This window comes from Rhinatrema bivittatum, chromosome 3 (genome assembly GCF_901001135.1).
Source record: "Rhinatrema bivittatum chromosome 3, aRhiBiv1.1, whole genome shotgun sequence".
NCBI lineage: Eukaryota > Metazoa > Chordata > Amphibia > Gymnophiona > Rhinatrematidae > Rhinatrema > Rhinatrema bivittatum.
The window spans coordinates 48,963,190-48,981,721 of NC_042617.1; the positions used below are offsets into that span (position 1 = coordinate 48,963,190).

At 42.5% G+C, this 18,532-nt stretch overlaps 1 protein-coding gene and 1 long non-coding RNA gene across 2 annotated transcripts in view; one reads left to right on the forward strand and one right to left on the reverse strand.

The window, feature by feature from the left end:
• Positions 1 to 18,532, reverse strand: part of KCNK2 (potassium two pore domain channel subfamily K member 2) — a 260,603-nt gene that overhangs the window by 215,563 nt on the left and 26,508 nt on the right. The window contains exon 2 of the mRNA XM_029593201.1: positions 4,447 to 4,561. Within this exon, the coding sequence (XP_029449061.1) occupies positions 4,447 to 4,561 (115 nt within the window). The remainder of the gene's footprint in view (positions 1 to 4,446; positions 4,562 to 18,532) is intronic.
• Positions 11,039 to 18,255, forward strand: LOC115086827. Its single transcript, XR_003855341.1, has 3 exons — positions 11,039 to 11,229; positions 14,175 to 14,644; positions 17,667 to 18,255. It is a non-coding gene; the product is annotated as an uncharacterized LOC115086827 (long non-coding RNA).

An 18,532-nucleotide genomic window follows, 5' to 3' on the forward strand; every position in this document is an offset into this window, starting at 1 on the left:
AAATTGAACCCCTCCCCCCCATTTGCAAACAACACCTCTTAAATGTAATCTCCCTCAAACCCCTACCCTAGCCTACCCCCTTAGCCATACCTGGGGTCCCTAGTAGCCTAGTGGGTTCCCTGGTAATCTAATGTGGCCCCAGAGTGCCTACTACGCACTGGGCTGGTTGCTGCCATCTTTCAAAATGGCTCCAGCCGGCCTTTGCCCCATCACCTCTAGAATGACCTGTGAAAACCTTGAATGCTCTGGTTAATCTGAATTATAAAACTGACCTAAGAAATCATTCCCATTAATTAGTGCAATAGCTACGCACAAAGAAGTTATAGCATGCTCATCAGAGTACAGAGTTCCCATCCTAGACAATGGTCAACCTGAACTCCAGGTGAAGCATTGTCCTCTTGCACCGAGGACGAGTCTCCCAGGGCTACTGCCCAGGAAGGAAGGGTTAAGTTGGCAGTCATAGTTGGTGATTTGATTATTAGAAATTAGGGGGGAGGGCGGGAAAACCTGCACACCAAAACAACCCTAAAACCCACCCCGACCCTTTAAAACAAATCCCCCACCCTCCCAAACCCCCCCAAAATGTTTTAAATTACCTGGGGTCCAGTGGGGGGTCCCGGCGCGATCTCCCGCTCTCGGGCCATGGCTGCGTTAATAGAAATGGCGCCGGTGGCCCTTTGCCCTTACCATATGACAGGGCAAAGGTAGCGCTGGTGCCATTTTGGTTCCTGTCACCCGACATCACAAGTGCAGGAGATCGCTCCTGGACCCCCGCTGGACCCCCAGGGACTTTTGGCCAGCTTGGGGGGGCCTCCTGACCCCCACAAGACTTGCTAAAAGTCCAGCGGGGGTCCGGGAGCGATCTCCTGCACTCGTGATGTCGGGTGACAGGAACCAAAATGACGCCGGCGCTACCTTTGCCCTGTCATATGGTAAGGGCAAAGGGCCACCGGCGCCATTTCTATTAACGCAGCCGTGGCCCGAGAGCGGGAGATCGCGCCGGGACCCCCCCACTGGACCCCAGGTAATTTAAAATATTTTGGGGGGTTCGGGAGGGTGGGGGATTTGTTTTAAAGGGTCGGGGTGGGTTTTAGGGTTGTTTTGGTGTGCCGGTTTTCCCGCCCTCCCCCGATTTACGATTTTTTACGATTTTTTAATTAAAAAAACCAAGACGATCAGATTTCCCTCCCCCCCAGCCAAAATCGATCGTTAAGACGATCGATCACATGATTCACATCCCTATTAGAAATGTAGATAGTTGGGTGGCTGGTGGATGTGAGAATAGCCTGGTAACTTGCCTGCCTGATGCAAAGGTGGAGGACCTCATGCATCGCCTAGATAGGATTTTAGACAGTGCTGGGGAGGAGCTGGCTGTCATGATACATGTGGGCACCAACAACATACGAAAATATGGAAGGGAAGTTCTAAAAGCCAAATTTAGGATTGTAGGTAGAAAGTTGAAATCCAGAACCTCCAGGGTGGCATTCTCTGAAATGCTCCCTGTTCCATGTGCAGGACCCCAGAAGCAGGCAGAGCTCCAAAGTCTCGATGCATGGATTAGATGATGGTGCAGGGAAGAGGGTTTTAGATTTGTCAGGAACTGGGCTTCATTTTGGGGAATGGGGGATTTTGTGAAAGGATGGGCTCCACCTTAACCAGAGTTAAGGTGGAGCCCATCCTTCAAACAAACTGGAGCACTTAGGTGTTGGGCAGTAGTTCAGATAAGTATTTCAACAATTGGTTTTAGAATTTGGGTCACGTGAATGGGGTTTTAAAAAATGAAAAAATTGTAATCGTTGGGAAAGAGTAAATGAGGTGACTATGTGTGCCATATACACGATACTACTTGCAGCCCTTTGTGGGCAAGAGCCAGACGACTGTAAGAGCATATTGTTTTTCTGATACAATTTCCCAAAATATTTTTGAGAGTGTTTAGAGATATACCCATGCAGAAATGATAATAAAAGGTGTTGATTCAGAGGAACTAAAACAAATCTCTGTGAACCTGGAAAATGTACTAGGGCAAACTGACAAACTAAAGAGTAGCAAATCAACTGGACCAGATGGTATACATTCCAGAGTGCTGAAAGAACTAAGAAAATAAATTGTGCACCTGCCATTGGAAATTTGTAAACTATCAATAACAGAATCTATGGTACCTGAAAGTCTGCAAGATTGCCAATGTAACACCAATATTTTAAAAAGGATCAAGGGGTGATCCAGGAAACTACAGACCAGTGAGTGACATCTATGCCAGGCAAAATGGTAGAAACTATCATAAAGAACAAAATTGCAGAACATATAGATAAGCATAGTTTAATGTATAAAGCCATCATGGATTTAACCAAGGAAAGTCTTACCTCACAAATTTGCAATACTGGATAAAGGTGAGCCAGTTCATATAGTATATCTGGATTTCCAGAAATCATTTGACAAAAGTCCCTCATGAGAGACTTCTTAGGAAATTAGAAGGTCATAGGCATGGGTGGCAATATCCTATTCTGGATTGCCAACTGGCTAAAAGATAGAAAACAGAGAATAGGGCTAAAAGGTAAATTTTCCCAATGGAAAAAGGTGAATAGTGGAGTGCCCCAAGGATCTGTTCTGGGGCTGATGCTTTTAAAATTATATTTATAAAAGACATGGAAATGGGAACAACAAGCGAGGTGATCAAATTTGCCAATGACACAAAATTATTCTAAGTTGTCAAATCACAAGATAATTGTGAGAAAGTGCAAGAGGACATTGAAAAACTGGGAGTTTGGGCATGCAAATGGAAAATGAAATTTAATGCAGACAAGTGCAAAGTGATGCACTTAGGGAAGAGTAACCCAAATTATAGCTATAAAATGCAAGGTTCCACATTAGGAGTCACCAATCAGGAAATGGATTTAGGTGTCATCATTAAAAATATGTGAAATCTTCTGCTCAGTGTGCAGCAGCAGCAGCCAAGAAGGCAAATACAATGCTAGGGATTATTAGGAAAGGAATGGAGACTAAAACAGAGAATATCGTAATGCCTCTGTATGACTCCATGGTGCGACCTCATCTTGAGTATTGCGTTCAGTTTTGGTCACAACATCTCAAGAAAGATATAGCAGAATTAGAAAAGGTAAAGAGAAGGGCCACCAAGATGATAAAGCAAATGGAACAATTTTCCTATGAAGAAAGGCTGAAGAGGTTAGGACTCTTCAGCTTGGAGAAGAGACAGATGAGGGGAGATATGATAGAGGTCTATAAAATGAGTGGAATGGAACAAGTAAACGTTAATCAGTTGTTTACTCTTTCAAAAAGTACAAAGACCAGAGGACATACAATGAAGTAAATGGGTAATACATTTAAAACTAATAAGAGAAAATATTTTTTTACTTAAAGCATAATTAAGTTCTGGAATTCGTTGCCAGAGGATGTGATGAAAGCTATTAGTATAGCCGCATTTGAAAAAAGGTTTGGACAAATTCCTGGAGGAAAATGTCCATTAACAATTATTAAGGGAGAGTTGCAGAAATCCACTGCTTATTCTTGGGATAAGCAGCTTGGAATCTATCCACCCCTTGGAATCCTGTGACCTAGTTTGGCCACTGTTGGAAACAGGATGCTGGGTTTGATGGACCCTTGGTCTGACCCAGTACGGCAAGCCTTATGTTCTTATGTTCTTATTTATTCAATTTGATTGATCGCCTTTAGACAAAGTATCATCAGAATGGTTTACAATAAAATGACATCAGAAAGCTCGCCTGTTTTGCTTGAGAGAAATTCAGAGTGAGGCAGTTGATCACACACACTGCCAACTATGAGATAAAAACATCATTTTCAATCTTACTTTTTTATACTATATGTTTTCTATTTTAGAATCACTGTAGCTTTAATTAGTCTAAAGTCTGGTGCAAAAGCACACAGAGTAGACATGCACAAACACGCTGGCATGTGCACTCTTGTCATGAATTACTGATCAAAAACCACTCTGTAGGTGACAATTTTCAAAGCATTCCAGGCCCGTGAAAGGGAATTAACACACCTAGATGATCTCATCTGAAAATAGCCCGCCTGGCTTAAAGTACTCCCAAGCTTCCACAGCATGCACACTTTTAGTTGTGGGGTGGGATAGGATGGGGAAAGCATTCCCCTGGGCATTTAGGTCGGGGATGCAAAACAGCATGCAAACTCAACATTTTCAAAACTACATTCACACAAAATAGCAAGCACAAAATATGTGGGTAGTTTCTCTTTGAAAATGATCTTAATTCACAGAACATGCACTAAATGTGAGCTATTTGAAAAGTTCCCCGTTTAAGCAGTCTAATAGGTTTTAGCACTCCTCCACCTAAGGAGAAAATTTATTAACTAGCAATCAGTATTAACATCTTGACAAAAGCTCTCATTTGTTGTAACATTTAATATCATTTATAGCGCGCGTTCAAACAATAATAAAAGGCCATGTCCTACCTATGGTGGTGATGACAGTGCCAGCAAAGAAGAAAGAGCTGCCCAAGTCCCAGTGGCTGTTTTGACTTGAGTTTCCTAGCGGTATGATTCCAGCATTTACTGCTGCCACTACTTGCTGCAAGTTTAACAAAAAAGAAGCTGTCAATGCACATGAAAGCAGAAAGGAGAAATTCAAAATGTATTTATACAGTGCATTGTCAGAGAGGAAAAAAATCCTAAATATTCATTCAGCTGCAAGCTTTTATGTATGAAAGGAGAAGTCAACAATACAAGTTAGTATTCAAAGTATTCGTATAATTGGTACACATAGGCATAGGCTGATACCAATATGATGCTCCATTTTCAGACAGAAAGCATAACAAATGTTCATACAATTACCTGACTTCCATGTTTATCTTGGCCATTAACTCATACTGACTGCCAGGATTTGAGCAGTCGTAGGCATACATGGAATTCCCACGAGGCCCATCCTCCTCCCAGTATCAATCAGGTCGACAAATACATTTTAAATGATATCTTGCTTAATGGAGCAACCTGAGACGTTTGTATCTTGCTTTCAAGAGCTGTGCTCTTTTGATCAGGTCTTGCAAAATGAGTTAAGCATTAGGGATGGTGCCCTGGGCCCTCAGCCATTCCTTCCGTCCCAGATGCCTTTTACTCCATTACTGGTCTTTAAAGTCCAAATGGGGCAGTGGAAATGCCCACTTGTGCCTGGCCTACCAGATCCTATTTCAAAAGGGTGCCAGTCGGTGCAACTTTGTTCTACGGATGTTTTATGGTGTGTTTATGCAACCAAATGTCGCCAATTTCAGGGCCAGTCGGCGTCATTTTGAAATACTGACTTGACAGGGAAAGAGCAATTGAGGATTGTTCTTGCACTATTTAGACTTTAAAGACCAGTGATGGGGTAAGAGATATCCGGTGGGGTGTGGGAGCAGGCTTGGCGAGTCTTTGGATTTTTGTGGTAATTTTTTATGGTGCCGTCTTGATCCTCAAAGCTACTCTGATCAATGAGTTGCATAGAAATGGGGTCATTGTCTAACAGCCTCCGTTGGTACAAAGTTTGTGAGAAAGTACATGCATACTTTCATTTTCAAAATCATCTCAGGAAAACTATCCACGCACACATTTACACCTGCTAATTTGTGTAAGTAGTTTTCCCTGAAAACAAAAATCCATACATAACAGTAAGTGCGTGCATGTTTACGAGCCTGCGGGAAGGCCTCTTCTGTAGGTAAACTGCTGCTTCACTCATAAAACTGGCTTTGAAAATGATTATTCCTGTGACATAACTGAACTTTGAATTCTAATGCAGCCCAGCCTTCTTTTTGTAAATGTTGACCTCTTTATTAAATATTGACAATTTCCCCAGTTAACTGTCATCAAGGCTCGGTATAAATTTTAATGCAGATGACTTCACTTTTTCTTTCCTTTGTTTGTGTGCTTCCTAAAGCAGGGGTTGTCCACCCAGTCCTCTGAGCCCACCTAACCAGTCAGGCTATCAGGACAACCACAATGAATAAGCATGAGCTAGATTTGCATACAATGAAGACAGTGCATGCAAATCTGTCACATGCATATTCATGCATGAGAACCACTGGCCTAAAGGACATACTTTCCATTATGTGGGTAACAAAATATTCCATGAACTAATCACTAACAAAAGCAATCAACAGAATTCTTCTCTATTTGCAATAATCAAACTCACTAGTCTGTTCAGTGCCATAGACTGTTGCCCTGCTATTTAGCTTTAAACAGCTGTAACTCAGATCGACATCTGATTAACTTAGTTGCTCGTCTTGCAAGTTTCATTTTTCTGAAAAAAAAATGGGTTTTTTTCTAAATTCTTGAGGGTGGTCAACCACCAAACTGATCTGTACCTATTGATGTCATCTGTTCTGCAACTCAAAATATGTATTTTTTAAATTTAATATCAGTATTATCCACCAAAATTGCATTCCTGCCTCCTGCTTTATTGTTGCAGATTGTCACATTCTGTAGCCTGGTATTCTTAACACTGTAAGATCCATATTCAGCTGCTGGGCTTCATTTACTAAGCATTTTTTCCATAGACACAGAATGGGAGAAAAGCCAGGGACGATATCATTCAAACCAGCACGTGGGCACACATTAGCACATGTGTACCAGTGCACACCCAGGGACGTGGCCATTTTATAACATAAACACACACATATGCACCAAGTTTTAAACAGGCGTATGATAGGCTTGTAAATCCCAATTCTTCCCCATTAATCAGGGAATTTTAAAAGAGGTGGATATCCATGCCATTGCCCATTTCACCTGTTTGTCCACCAGTTCGCCAAGTTAACAGCTAGGTCCTGCAAATCCCTTTGATAATCTGCACTCCCCCAGTTACCCCAGACCCTTTAAACCTGTTAAAATGGCTCTTTCTTTTTATTTTTTTAACTTATACCTCCTCCATAGCTGAAATAAATTTGCACGGCAGTGGATCTGAGCATGCACTCAGGCATTTCATTTATTTATTTAGTTACTTCTTTTTATATACTGTCATTCAATTAATTTATCACGAACGGTTTACAATCAATTGAAAGAATAAATCATATAAGCATATAATCATAAAATACAATATAGATTAAAAATTATACAGAAACATAAGAAAATTAATAAAATAAGTGTGAAATGAATACATCTAAATAACTTTAAATAAGGTCAAATTAAAATTGGATAGTAAATTAAAATTTCAGAAAAAGAATTGAGCCTTGGGTTTCTATATATATATGCTTTCAGCTACAGTAAGCAAGATTAACTATTGCTGTCATATGCTCTTTTTAAAAGCCATGCCTTTAGTTCTCTTTTAAAGGTCTTGATTTCAGTTTGTTGTCTTAGGCCGTCTGGCAAGCTAGTCCATAATACTGGGCCTGCTACCGAGATTACTCATGATCTCACTTCACTAAGGCGGGCTGTGCGAATAGAGGACACAACTAATCAACCTTTCTTTGAGGAGCACAGATTTCTTTGTGGTGTGTAAAGATGTATAGATGCGTTCAGCCCCAAAATTCCCATGCCCTGCCCGGACCAAGCCCACACCCCTTTTTGAAAAATTTTGAGATCTGCGTGCAGTGGGAGATACACGCGTTATCTGGGCAGCTTTTAAAATTCGGTGCTCATGCACGAGCCCGACTTGTGCGCATATTCTCATGATTTTGGCGCTCACTGGTCTTTTAGAATTTACCTTATAGTGCAGATCTTCCCAAACCTGCCCTGGGGACCCAACAGCCAGTCTGGATTTCAGGATATCCACAATGAATATGCATGAGATATATTTGCATATTCTGCATATCCATGATATGCAAATTGAGCTCATGTATATTCGTTGTGGATATCCTGAAAACCCGACTGTTGCTGTGGGGTCCCCAAGACAGGTTTGGGAAGCCCTTTTTTTTGCTGTGTTATGCCTGTGTTAGCGGGGAAAATGTTGAGAGAGAGAGTCTCTGCATAGAGTCAATATGACATGCTATAAGAGGGGACACTTCAACTCAGGACGGGTTTCGGGTGCTGGATGGTGAGGCTGCTTTGTACAAATCAACTCCTCTTGTTGGTACCTTTCATTGATTCAAATGATAGAAATTCATCAATCATATCAATTTTGCAGTTTCCTCTGACTGTGTATGTAAAACCAACCCCCAAAACCGCCCACCTAAATCCGCCCCGAATTAAAACTGTCCCCTCTTACAGTGGTATATCTATCTATCTATATAATATGTCCTCCCCCCCCCCCCAGCAACTCTACAATTTTCCTAACCATGCCCATTTTTTTATCGGATGCTATTTCCGCTATATTTATAGCAATTTGATGAATCTAGAAGTAAGTTAGATAGATAGCTGACTCCACCCTGGGATACCCCTTCTCTGCTCTCCACTTACCTGGCTAACATTGTAGCCAGATAAAAAGCTGACTAAGTGCCTGGCAGTGAGTAGATCTGGTTGTTGAAATTGTATCATTTGGTCTAGCTATAAGTCTAAACTTAGTCGGACAAATGGCGCTGAACCTGTATTGCAGTCACTTTTTTAAAATTCAACTGAACTTTTCTCATCTAGTAAGATCTTACAGTGAACATCTCTGAAAACACATAACTCACATCAGTAGCCTTGCTGTATGCATTTATCATGGAGGATCTACCTTGCTTTTCCTCTATGCTATTTCTGTTTAATTTTATTTTGTTTTATTGTAAACTAGTAGAAGTATGCAGACCTGCCTTTTCTTCTCCATCACTTATCTAAAGCTTGTCACACACTAGAGTTTCCTTCATCGTGCTTGCCAAATACTTGCAGCAGGCATATCACATGCAGTGTCTGCAATGGGCATAGAAACAGCATGTAGTATGCAAGCAATATGCCTCTTTTTCATCTGGAAGAGCAGAGATGCAGCCTCTGCCATTTCAAACCTCTACTCCAAATGGAACTCATCTGTCCGAAAACGTAAAACATTGAACAATACAACTTAACTAAGCACTGGAGAACCTCAAATTCCTATTTACAAATCTAACATTTCTACTTGCATTGCAGAGGGTAGAAAACTGTATAGGTACCAACTTACTGCTAAATGTTTAAAGCCTGGCACGTGCAGCAACCGGGAGATAAGTGCATGGTGGGCCATGCAAGCGCCGAGTGCATTTTCGAAACGGCCCAGCCACGCACATATCTCCCGGTATGCGCGGAACTGCTGGGCCTTTAAAAAGGGACGGGCCAGGGGGCGGAGTCTGGGCAGGGTGGAGGCGGGGGCTGGCCGGGACAGTGGCCATTAGGCCCTGTCCTGCGGAAGTGCATGCTGGCAGCTGGCTGGTGTGCCAAATTTACTACAGCTCAGGAGAGCGAGTAGGTTAAAAAACAAACAAAAAAAAAAGGTTAGTTGGGGGGGGGGGGTTAGGGGTCAGGGAGGAGAGGTGAGTAGAGGGGAAAAGGGAGGAAGGGTAGATAGAGGGATAGGAAAGTTCCCTCCCAGTCCGCTCCTTGGAATGGCCTGATCGTGTCGCCTGTTTTTTAATAAAATCCCCCCCTTGCGTGTGCACCGATATAAAATCGGGCACGCATATTAGCTGATTTTATAACATGCGCGTGTCGACGTGCACGTTATAAAATCGGCACGTCCATGTGCGCGCGCTGGGAACCGTGCGCACATGGACGCCCGTGCGCGTGTTTACAAATCTACCCCTTAGATTGTAAATCCATTCTGGCCCTACTGTTCCAAATTGTAACTCGCCTTGAGCATAGGTTTGGAAGGGTAGTAAATTACATCCAAAGTGCACTGCAGCATGCTTTTAAAACCTCTGCTTGCAGTTCCCTTACTCTGTTTATCTGAGTGCACTGTACGCCACTACAATAAATCCATTTCAGGTCACTTGTTTCCATCATTTTTCTTTGTACGGCTAAAAAAAAAAAAATGCAGTAAATTATAGCTCGATCCCAAGATCTTTAATCCATTCCAGAACATCAGGCAAGGCCGTGTGAGTGGCTGAGACACTACCTGAAATGGGCAGTTTAGGTAGGTATTCAACAACTGAGCAAAAGTCAGATTAGCATGGCCACAGTCACCATATAGGCTGCTCCTCAAATTCTATTTAAGAAGCAGATAGCACTCACCTCATATACAATTACTCACCGGCTAATTAGCCTGTCATTGCTATTGACAATACCCCTGCTTTTAGTGCTTCTTTATTTCTGTTAGCTCTTGAGTTACTGTACACAATTCCCAGAGTTGTACAATTTATTTATTTTATTTCTTTGACATTTTTAGATTCTGCCTTTCCGGAATGCCCAAAGCAGAGCGCAGCAGCCATGCTCTCTTATCATCCACATCACTCATCATGACATTCAATAATGCAACCCAGTTGGATGCTGCTGCTTTATCTCTACATTCGCTCTGTCTTTGCCCGTGGTTTCTCTATCTCTCTGCCGCCTCTCACGTACTCTTTGCTTCTAAAGTGCCGTGCCTCCAACACGATCAATTTTGTAACTCGTGCTTCAGGTCCACTTCCCTCTGCGCAGCCCTTTCCGACTTTATACACCATACGAAAATGTCATGACGGGATTTCCTGTGCTCAGACAGATCTTGAGAAAGAGCGTGTGCAGGAAGGTGCATTCTCCAGTCCATTAAGTGGCCAATTTTTCCACTGGCCTCAACTTGTGCACTTCACCCAGATTTTCAAAGAGGAACTGACCACGTTGCCTCGCTTTGAAAGTTAGTTGCAAAATGTGGACGAGTTAAAAGTCTCCCTATACTTTGTGTGGTGGGAGGGGAGTGGAGAAATAGTGTGCCTGCACATGAAAATCAAATGCATGCATGCTATTTACCTGCCCTTACCTATACTTATAACTCTTCGTTTTTTTTCACCCGTGGCTGAGAGTATGTACACTGTGGGACCAGCGTGGACTTTTTATCCATACTTGAGGAGGCCAGTTTTCAGTCAGGCCATTTTACCCTGGTAAATAAATACTGATCTGCCCAGGGAAATGCCTTTGCAAAGAGAGAAAAGGAGGATTCGGTAGCTCACTGATCTTTTTTTTTTTTTTTCATTTCCCTTCAGATCCAGAGGTGAGAGATTCACATTGGGGAGAGGGAGAGCCTAGCTATCTGCGAGGGTGAGTCCAGCCAGAACCTGAGAGCCTGCTGCAAAAAAAAGTGCCAGGGAGAAAGCTGCCCAAAGGACTGTAGAGTTGAAGAAATCCAGGAAGCAAGCCCCCGAGCCACCTCCTTGTGACAGTGACAGTGAGCTGTAATTTTCTCTTGCATGCTACATTTAGGTAGGGATACTGAATGTTTGTTTATTTTCTTAATATCTAATAGGGATGAGCAGGCCCAAAAAATTTAATTTAATTTTTTTCATTTTTGAAGGGTTTTAAACCCCAAAATAAATTAATTTAATGTTTATTTTGTTTCAGTACATTTACATACCCCAAAAACTTAAAAAAAAGGGTGTGGGGACTGCCCTGCCGATTCGCAGTCTGCCTGCTGACCTGGGGCCTTACCTGGGCCCGAACACCAGCCTGAAGAGTGTCCCAGGGCCTGCCCCAGAGCCTCTCTGACTCCCCTCTCTCCCCCCATTGTGAAATATTGCTGGGGCTGGGAACCACCCTGGCCCCCACTCACCCATCTCATGGAGCCAACAAAGAAGTAAAAAGAGTGGAAGGGATGCCCACTCACATCCTGCCCCGTCCACATCCTCTTCAGAATGGTGCTGGTCGGCCGTGAGTCTGCACCGTAGCAACTTTCAAAATGGCGCTGGCCTCAGGGCCGGCAGGTGTCATTTTCATGTACGGCCATGAGTTTGAGAAGGACCACATTAAAGCTTTCAGAAGATGGCTTTGTAAAGGAAATGCTCTTAGAGCATGATTACTACACCGTAAAACTGACAAAGCAAAACCTGGAATGCAAAAGAGAGTCTTTGGTGGTAAGACAGGTTTTAAATGTATTATTGTAAAATAAAAGGAAGAGTTTGAACATCCTCTGTCACCTAAGCAAAAATATTAGAAATCTCAGGTAACGGGTAAAAGGGACGTTCTTAGAACAGCAATGGTAACTTTCAGAGTTATACTTCCCATCCGAATTACAAAAGGGAAAATAAGAATCTCACAGTAAGGATCACAAGTCTGCCCAGCACCTACTAACACACAGAAACACCGAGATGAGTTTGGCAGCACACTGAAAGCTTGACCTAGACTCAAAGATATTAGAAGATAAATTGCAAATAATGACCGAAGTGCCAAATATAGCCGAAACATTGTTATAACAGCAAGATATCAGTTAGAGGCCAAAGAGAAAAGCACTGCCAGGAGAGCTAAAATTATTTAAGCCTTTTGTTTTCTTAAAAACAAGCCCAGTGGAAAAAATAAACCATGCTAACAGGCAGTGGCCATGCTTTACTTGGTACTCTGGTTCACTTCAGCATCAGTGAAACAGACATATTCAATGCACATGTTCACTAAATAAACGGGAGGCTTCACTATAACAAACAAACAAGTCTGGGCTGTGCTCCTACAAAAAAATGTATCTGCTGACAATGATTCCTTAAAATATAATAATGGGGTTGCCATGTTAATCCATTTATATACATTGAAATAAAAGCCAATCAAAATGATGTGGGTGATACATTTTTTTCTATTGGACTAAATACATTTGGATTTTTTTATTCAGTTACTTGTGGTTTTCCAAATCCAGGCTCAAGGCAAGGTACAATTCAAGTACTGGAGTTACTTCCCTGCCCAAGCAGACTTACAGACTGAGTTCTCTGAGGCAATGGAGACTTGCCTAAGGTCCAGTGGAATCTCTAAAATGAATTACTTGGGCCGAGGGCAAATGACAGAGGGTCAAGTCAAAGCAAGATTCCCACAAATCACACCTGTGCCCATAGCATGGTCCCCTGCCTTTAAACTGTCCATAAAAGGCACAGTAGGAAGAAGTCCCAAGGACCTTCTGTGCAATTAAAAAAAAACAAAAACCGGCCAGTTTCATCATCCCAGTAAAATTATGATTAAAATTATCTGATATCCTCATTCAACCAGTTCTTCAATATGGATATGGTAGTGAAGGGACGGAATCGCAATATAAACCCTGCACTTCCAGTTCAGTACTACACTCCACATCAATACAAATTTCCCCTATAATGAATCTTGGATGTTTTCCCCTTTACAACTCACCATTCAAAATAAAATTTTCAAATTCTGGTGTCACTTCAGTAATAGCAACACAAACACCGTCCACTGCAAAATACTTTGGGGTCAACTTAAAAAGCATTGCTAGCTCAAACATGCCCCTATACGCGAGTATGTGGATCGTGCATGAGCAACGCGAATTTTAGAAGTCATTGATTTATGTGCGTATGTGTGCGAGCAAAAAATAAGGGGGCGGGGCATGGACATTCTGGGGTGGGGCCAACTGTTACACACGTAACTCTGTTTTTTAACTGGAGGCCATGGCATGCTGCGGCTTCTTAGCTGTGTATATTTATTTACTGCTGCTCCTGAGGAGGAACAAATCTGCAGATCTTGTGTTTTAGGATTTAGATGACAAGATGAGAGGCTCGGGTCAACCGGGTGGGAGGGTGTGCAGAATGAAGAGCTGGAGGGGTCTGGAAGACCTTGATATTGACTGGACAAACTACTGGACTAATTGGAAAACTGGGAATGTCCCTGGCAGAAGCATGTTTTAAAATCTGCTTACATATGTGCCTTAAAGCCGGTAAAGTGCTATGGAAGATACGTGAAGTAGGTTTGCTCACCTAACCTCTTAAAATCAGGAGCATACTTTCACGCGGTAGGCGTATTTTAAATCAAGCACGTGCAAGTGCGCCCAATAATTTAAAATTCAAGCGTATCTTCGCTCGCTCGCCCACACGTGTGTTTGTGAAGTAGCATACAACCCTTCAAAAAAAGCCTCAGAACCTGTGTTGCAAGCATGCCGTACTGCAACAGCATGAGTGTAAGTTTAGCCAGGAATGTTATGCATGCCATTTAGCAGATGTAACTTATGTGGTTAGTGTAGGTGGCATGATTTTTAAAGAGAACGCACATGTGTACATCACATCCCCTTTAAAAACTGGTGGAAATTATGTGCAAATTTGGTTCATAAGTTATCAACAATGCCTCAAAATTATCGTCCCTAAAAGTTTTGCAATGTTTGCCTAGTTTATAGTAACAAATCACTCAACTTTATCTAAATATCTGTTTCCTTTGTATTTGTTTCCTTTAAGAACTTTAATGGAGTCTTGAGTAAGTCTGTCCTGCTGGAATAAAAATGGAAAGAAAGAAAAAAGAGAAAGAATGCCATAAGGATTATCAGGAAAGATAAAAAGGAGTCACTTAGAGATCACATGACACGCTGAAGGGAGAAGACGTGCTCTCCCTTCCTGGGCCGTAACCTCCTCCTATCCGACCCCATCCCGCCACCTTTAGCTGCATTTTCACCCGCCCTGATCAGCGGGACAAGCATCTTGACGTAGGGGCCATTATTTGAGCGAGTGGATGGCATTGCGGGCCACTAAAAAAGATAAAGAAAAGGACAAGGCCCGAGCACTGGACCCGATACCTGAGGAAGAAGCGGGGCTGACCAATCCTGGCTCGGCGCATCAGTCGAGCCCAGTCGAAATGACCGCGGCGGTCGTGGCAGCACTTACCCCAGAATTAAAAAAGATTTCAGCACAGCTCTCGGAGCTCACAGCAGGTATGGCCGGGCTAGAAAAACGTTTTGTGGAGGTGGAGGCGCAAATTTCCTCTAATCAAGATGGCCTCCATGCGGCACAGGCCAAGATCGTGGCCCTTAAAGAGGCAGTAGCAACCCAAGCAACAAAATTAGAGGATTTAGAAAACCGCTCTAGACGGTCAAATTTGTGTTTTGTGGGCCTTTCGGAGGCCATTGAAGATAAAAGGAGTCACTTAACATCCTACCAACTATTGATAGTGGGGCAGATTTTAAAAGCCCTACGCACGTAAATCCAGTTGGATTTACACGCGCAGGGGGAGTTACGCTTGCTGAGCCTATTTTGCATAGGCCCGGCGACGCGCACAAGCCCCGGGACGCGCGTATGTCCCGGGGCTTGAAAAACGGGGCAGGGCGGGGGCGGGGTGGGGGCAGGGCCAGAGGCACTCGTAGGGCCGTGAGGCCAGGGGATCGCGTGCTGGTACTTAGCCGGTGCGCGCAACCTATGCCTGCCTGGAGGCAGGAGTATCTTGTAAAACAAAGGTGAGGAGGGGTTTAGGTAGGGTTGGGGGGCAGGTTAGGTAGGGGAAGGGAGGGGAAGGGAGGGGAAGTTGGGGGAGGCAGAAGGAAAGTTCCCTCCGAGGCAGCTCCGATTTCAGAGCAGCCTCGGAGGGAACGGGGAAAGCCATCGGGGCTCCCCTAGAGCTCGGCGCGCGCAAGGTTCACAAGTGTGCACCCCCTTGCGCGCGCATGTTATAAAATCGGGCATACATTTGTGCACGCCGGGTTGCGCACACAAATGTACGCCCGCGCGTACCTCTTAAAAGCCGGCCCCGTGTGCACCACCAACTTAAGGAGAATATTTAGTGTCAGGTGACCATATTATAGAATCAGCCGCAGGTAGTTTGGCAAATCCAACAATTCCCTGATTAAAAGTTTTTCACAAAAATTGTGCATGTGTCATTGTATCATGCACTGCAATTTTCTAAATGATGGCTTAACAAAAAGAGCCATATAGAACCTGGGGAATTATGCAAATTATGCAATTATGTGTGTGTGAAATTTTGTGCATAAGTAGCACACATAATCACACAAAATTACATAAGTCTATGAGCAAGGGCAGCTGGACCAGAGGTAGGAGCGCACAAAGCAACAGAATTGCAGGCATGGGAGTGTCACCAGGGGCAAGCAGCGGATTGGCAGTCCAGATAGGTACCAAGCATCAGTGCTGCATGCTTCCACCTGTTCTGTCATTGGACTCCTCCTCTGACCTGTGATTAAAGCAGTACCCAAGGGAGTTACTGAAGCTACATTTTCGGAGGTAGACCCAGGGAGTGGATGCAAACTCCAAGGAAGACCTAGGGAGAGGCATGGGCTGAAGGGTCTGGTCTGGAAAGCAGCCACAGATAGACTGGAGAAGGGCAGGAAGCAGTGGCAGTGGCAGTGGCATGCGTCAGAGTGAGTGGTGAGCCAAAAAGTATGAATGGGAGCAGACTGTCCTACCTGAATTGTTTCTGGCTTGGCGACAGGGCAAAGGAAAGTGTGGGAAAGAGGGCCATGATAGGGAACCAGGGAGGCCCAGGGTTGCAGACAGAGGAATATAAATAAAATTAAGAGAAGAAAAAAGTCAATATATTTTGATCAGCGACCCACTGTAGTTTATTATATCTTGACCTCTGATCTTGCTTGTTTTGTTTGTCCTACAACATGTGGAAACATGCTATTATTGCCCTTGCAGCATTGTCTGTGCTGCTTTTATTCCTCATACTTCTATAGGCTTTGTCAGTGTTCATTGCTGGATATCCTTCAGATGCCATGATATTTGTATCGAGGCTTTGGACAATTTTCTTGGCAAGCTCATTTTTGCCCACCTCTAGCATGCCGAACATTCTTATATTTGAGCACCTTTGCCTTTCTTTCCACATCATCCTGCTGTTCTCTGAGCTCGCTGGTATCTCCAGGCTTTTCAGCTTAGCGGAATGATGGAGAGAAGTATCCAGCTATTCCTCTGCATTGATTTCATTTAGTTCTTCAGCCTCTCTCTTCAAATTGGCCACTGTTTGAGAGATATCCACTCTGAGTAGTTTGAATTCTTGGATTAGAGTCAGTATATATGATTCAGTGACAGGTTGGTCCAGTTCAGAAGCAATTTTGGTCACCTCACTATTTATCTGAGTTTCTGTCAGTTTAGGGTCCTCTTTAGACCTTGTGCTGCTCTCTCTCTCTCTCTCTGAATTTTAAACGTGGATACATAAACATGTCTACTTTCCATGTCTTTTTTAGGAAGAACTGAAATAGAGCCTGTTAACCTGGAGGTGAACTATTTTTTTTTTAAATTATTAATCTCTTTTATAATTTATACTTTATTAATTTTCAAATCACACATCAAGTGATAACAAATTTTTCCAAACTTTAAATAAAGTAAATAAATTGTGCACATCATAATAAATCCAAAAACAAAATACAACATAATGATAAATTAAATTTAGCACAATTTATCCAATAAAGGGAGCTATCTTAAATGATAATCAATCAGGAAAAATTTACAAGAGAAGGAGGATTATATTTCTATTATTTCTAACCCACTTCTGTTATTAATGCCTGATTTAACTTTTCTAATTCTTTATCCCTTAAAAAATTTTCCATATGTGCAGGAATAGTAAAGATAAACTTATTCCCTTGGTAGTTGACAAAACATTGGCAGGGAAACTTTAAATAAAAAGTCGCCCCTAATTCCAATGTTTTGTCCTTCAACAAGAAACTGTTTTCTACGACCCTGTGTAGTTTTAGATACATCAGGGAAAGTGTATACCTTTTGTCCACAAAATAAAATCTCACGATTTTTTAAGGCTTTCTCAAATATGAAGAGTTCTAATTTTTAATCTCTTTAAGCAAAATTCAACAGAACCTCAGAACGTGGCTTCCCTTCCACATCCTATGATTTCAAAGAATATCATCTGTAAAAACACATATTCTGCCAAGGCTTATATATGTTCTCCATGGTACCAATACACTATAAACAAATACACACATATGTTTGTTTTAGGTCCCAGAAGAATTTGTCTGGAATCTGAATTGTTACCTATGGATCCAGCTGTGATGTTGCAAGGCTTCATGGAGGATCTAGCCCCCATAAAAAGAAATTACTTCCCTTTCTCAGCCAGATATACTGTGGCCTGACAAATCTTCCATGGAAGCGCTATTTCAAATGGTATGGACGACTCACTCAATGGAATAACATCTTGGAATTGAGGGGGGATTACCTAAATGTTTCCCCCCAACTTGGAAGCCATTGCTTCAATGGGAAAGAGAAAAAAACAGACTATGGTTTGGTAGGGGTCATGGGCATGGTTCATGACTCCTCACTGGTCTCTATGACTGGAAAAAAATGGGAAGTCCTTTAAAAATCCAGTAAGTCCAGCTGATTCTTCCCTAGTTATTGTTTTTCTAATTATTCTAGAATATCCATAGCTCAGATAGGAATTGCTAAAAGTTGAGGAGTAGGGGAAAGAGGAGCTCTGTTTAGGGTGCATCTCTATTCCTGGATAACATATGCCACTTGATAAAGAAGTAATTTCAACACGCGATTTTGGTAAGGCATCAGAAATAGAAAACAAGAAAACAAAGGGAGGAGGAATAGCCTAGTGGTTAGAGCAGTGGACTGTGAACCAGAAAACCAAGGTTCAAGTCCTGCTGTTGCTCCTTGTGACCTTGGGCAAGTCACTTTACCCTACATTGCCTCAGCTACAAAAACTTAGATTGTAAGCCCTCTGGGGATAGAGAAATACCTACAGTACCTGAATGTAAACCGGTGTGATGTCTCAATTGAGATCAAATGTCAGTATATAATAAATCTAACTGTTTGATTTTGTTTTGTTTTTCTTGTGATTAATTTTGGTTCATTTTGACAGC